Source organism: Hyla sarda, unplaced genomic scaffold, assembly GCF_029499605.1.
Source record: "Hyla sarda isolate aHylSar1 unplaced genomic scaffold, aHylSar1.hap1 scaffold_596, whole genome shotgun sequence".
NCBI lineage: Eukaryota > Metazoa > Chordata > Amphibia > Anura > Hylidae > Hyla > Hyla sarda.
Window position 1 is genome coordinate 153,830 of NW_026610610.1, and position 4,265 is coordinate 158,094.

A 4,265-nucleotide genomic window follows, 5' to 3' on the forward strand; every position below is an offset into this window, starting at 1 on the left:
CGGTATAGATCATCACATTCTCCTGGACACGCTGCGGTATAGATCATCACATTCCCCCGGACACGCTGCGGTATAGATCATCACATTCTCCTGGACACGCTGCGGTATAGATCATCACATTCCTCTGGACACGCTGCGGTATAGATCATCACATTCTCCCGGACACGCTGCGGTATAGATCATCACATTCCCCTGGACACGCTGCGGTATAGATCATCACATTCCCCTGGACACGCTGCGGTATAGATCATCACATTCCCCCGGACACGCTGCGGTATAGATCATCACATTCTCCTGGACACGCTGCGGTATAGATCATCACATTCCCCCGGACACGCTGCGGTATAGATCATCACATTCTCCTGGACACGCTGCAGTATAGATCATCACATTCTCCTGGACATGCTGCGGTATAGATCATCACATTCTCCTGGACATGCTGCGGTTTAGATAATCACATTCTCCTGGACACGCTGCGGTATAGATCATCACATTCTCCTGGACACGCTGCGGTAAAGATCATCACATTCTCCTGGACACGCTGCGGTATAGATCCTCATCATATGTTCTTCGATTATTGACTTATATCACAGATTTCCGTTAACTTCACGAAGAATTACAGAATTAAAAGCATTAACTACAGAATAGCAATTACAAGAAATAACCCTGGTGCGGTTGCGCCATCTGGTGGTGATCAGAGGTTTTCTATAACATTTATAGCGACATCCAAAAACCTCTAATCATGAATATGGCGATATACAGAACAGAACATCCGTGTCCGCCATAGTCACCTGCGCCACATCTAGTGGTGAGCGGCAGTATTACAGCTGACATCATGGCGGCACGCAGTGTATCTTACTGGGCACTGGATCAGTAGCTCTGGCGGTGAGTGGCCGTATTACCTCACAGCTTCTTAGGACCAGCATGGTGCCGGCGGGTCTCCTGGTGCGATGACCTGTAAATGTCAGCTCTTCCCAGCTCTTCTCCATACAAAACTGACACACTGGGCCCCGGGGATCCGCTGCAGACTGGAGGCCACTGCACATTGTAGGTATGATGGCCTCCTTTATATCGATCAGATGTGCAGCGACTCCCAGAGATTGTCTGTGCTTCACACCCAGCTTTCCTAGACACAGATCTAGTGATGTCTGGACCGGGGAGGAGCAGATGTGCGGGGAGTGTCCTAAAATGTGGATCAGTCATCATCCCCCGACCCAGGAGCAGGGAGTGTCCTACAATGTGGATCAGTCATCGGCACCCGACCCCGGAGCGGGGAGTGTCCTACAATGTGGATCAGTCATCGGCCCCCGACCCAGGAGCGGGGAGTGTCCTACAATGTGGATCAGTCATCATCCCTGACCCAGGAGCGGGGAGTGTCCTACAATGTGGATCAGTCATCGGCCCCCGACCCAGGAGTGGGGAGTGTCCTACAATGTGGATCAGTCATCGGCACCCGACCCAGGAGCGGGGAGTGTCCTACAATGTGGATCAGTCATCATCCCTGACCCAGGAGCGGGGAGTGTCCTACAATGTGGATCAGTCATCATCCCTGACCCAGGAGCGGGGAGTGTCCTACAATGTGGATCAGTCATCATCCCTGACCCAGGAGCGGGGAGTGTCCTACAATGTGGATCAGTCATTATCCCCCGACCCAGGAGCAGGGAGTGTCCTACAATGGGGATCAGTCATTATCCCCCGACCCAGGAGCAAGGAGTGTCCTACAATGTGGATCAGTCATTATCCCCCGACCCCGGAGCGGGGAGTGTCCTACAATGTGGATCAGTCATCATCCCTGACCCAGGAGCGGGGAGTGTCCTACAATGTGGATCAGTCATTATCCCCCGACCCAGGAGCGGGGAGTGTCCTACAATGTGGATCAGTCATCGGCCCCCGAACCAGGAGCGGGGAGTGTCCTACAATGTGGATCAGTCATCATCCCCCGACGCAGGAGCGGGGAGTGTCCTACAATGTGGATCAGTCATCATCCCTGACCCAGGAGCGGGGAGTGTCCTACAATGGGGATCAGTCATTATCCCCCGACCCAGGAGCGGGGAGTGTCCTACAATGTGGATCAGTCATCGGCCCCCGACCAAGGAGCGGGGAGTGTCGTACAATGTGGATCATTCATCATCCCCCGACCCAGGAGCGGGGAGTGTCCTACAATGTGGATCAGTCATCATCCCTGACCCAGGAGCGGGGAATGTCCTACAATGTGGATCAGTCATCATCCCCCGACCAAGGAGCGGGGAGTGTCCTACAATGTGGATCAGTCATCATCCCCCGACCAAGGAGCGGGGAGTGTCCTACAATGTGGATCAGTCATCATCCCCCGACCCAGGAGCGGGGAGTGTCCTACAATGTGGATCATTCATCATCCCCCAACCCAGGAGCGGGGAGTGTCGTACAATGTGGATCAGTCATCATCCCTGACCCAGGAGCGGGGAGTGTCCTACAATGTGGATCAGTCATCATCCCCCGACCAAGGAGCGGGGAGTGTCCTACAATGTGGATCAGTCATCATCCCTGACCCAGGAGCGGGGAGTGTCCTACAATGTGGATCAGTCATCGGCCCCGATCCAGGAGTGGGGAGTGTCCTACAATGTGGATCAGTCATCATCCCCCAAACCAGGAGTGGGGAGTGTCCTACAATGTGGATCAGTCATCATCCCTGACCCAGGAGCGGGGAGTGTCCTACAATGTGGATCAGTCATCATCCCCCAACACAGGAGCGGGGAGTGTCCTACAATGTGGATCAGTCATCATCCCCCGACCCAGGAGCAGGGAGTGTCCTACAATGTGGATCAGTCATCAGCCCCGACCCAGGAGCGGGGAGTGTCCTACAATGTGGATCAGTCATTATCCCCCGACCCAGGAGTGGGGAGTGTCCTACGATGTGGATCAGTCATCATCCCCCGACCCAGGAGTGGGGAGTGGCCTACAATGTGGATCAGACATCAGCCCCCAACCCAGGAGCAGGGAGTGTCCTACAATGTGGATCAGTCATCATCCCCCGACCCAGGAGCGGGGAGTGTCCTACAATGGGGATAAGTCATCAGCCCCGGCCCAGGAGCGGGGAGTGTCCTACAATGTGGATCAGACATCATCCCCCGACCCAGGAGCGGGGAGTGTCCTAAAATGTGGATCAGTCATCGGGCCCCGACCCAGGAGCGGGGAGTGTCCTACAATGTGGATCAGTCATCATCCCCCGACCCAGGAACGGGGAGTGTCCTACAATGTGGATCAGTCATCATCCCCCGACCCAGGAGCGAGGAGTGTCCTATAATGTGGATCAGTAATCGGCCCCCGACCCAGGAGCGGGGAGTGTCCTACAATGTGGATCAGTCATCAGCACCCGACCCAGGAGCGAGGAGTGTCCTACAATGTGGATCAGTCATGATCCCCCGGCCCAGGAGCAGGGAGTGTCCTACAATGTGGATCAGTCATCGGCCCCCGACCCAGGAGCGAGGAGTGTCCTACAATGTGGATCAGTCATGATCCCCCGGCCCAGGAGCAGGGAGTGTCCTACAATGTGGATCAGTCATCGGCCCCCGACCCAGGAGCGAGGAGTGTCCTACAATGTGGATCAGTCATCGGCCCCCGACCCAGGAGCGAGGACTGTGTCCTACAATGGGGATCAGTCATCGGCCCCCGACCCAGGAGTGGGGAGTGTCCTACAATGTGAATCAGTCATCGGCCCCCGACTCAGGAGCGGGGAGTGTCCTACAATGTGGATCAGTCATTGGCCCCCGACCCAGGAGCGGGGAGTGTCCTACAATGTGGATCAGTCATTGGCCCGGACCCAGGAGTGGGGAGTGTCCTACAATGTGGATCAGTCATCGGCCCCCGACCCAGGAGCGGGGAGTGTCCTACAATGCGGATCAGTCGGGGAGTGTCCTACAATGTGGATCAGTCATCAGCCCCCGACCAAGGAGCGGGGAGTGTCCTACAATGTGGATCAGTCATCGGCCCCCGACCCAGGAGCGGGGAGTGTCCTACAATGTGGATTAGTCATCGGCCCCCGACCCAGGAGCGGGGAGTGTCCTACAATGTGGATCAGTCCTCGGCCCCCGACCCAGGAGCGGGGAGTGTCCTACAATGTGGATCAGTCATCAGCCATCGACCCAGGAACGGGGAGTGTCCTACAATGTGGATCATTCATCGGCCCCCGACCCAGGAGTGGGGAGTGTCCTACAATGTGGATCAGTCATCGGCCCCCGACCCAGGAGTGAGGAATGTCCTAAAATGTGGATCAGTCATCGGCCCCC

General features: G+C 56.1%; 1 protein-coding gene across 1 annotated transcript; it reads left to right on the top strand.

Moving 5' to 3' along the window:
- Positions 1-1,674: 1,674 nt before the first annotated feature.
- Positions 1,675-2,430, top strand: LOC130340506 (small proline-rich protein 3-like). The gene has a single exon (XM_056554205.1). It carries the CDS (start codon positions 1,675-1,677, stop codon positions 2,428-2,430), a length of 756 nt encoding a protein of 251 aa, XP_056410180.1.
- Positions 2,431-4,265: the final 1,835 nt, after the last annotated feature.

Bases quoted from the DNA above. Each gene is read 5' to 3' on its own strand.
- LOC130340506 (XM_056554205.1), top strand. From the start codon at position 1,675: ATGGGGATCAGTCATTATCCCCCGACCCAGGAGCAAGGAGTGTCCTAC.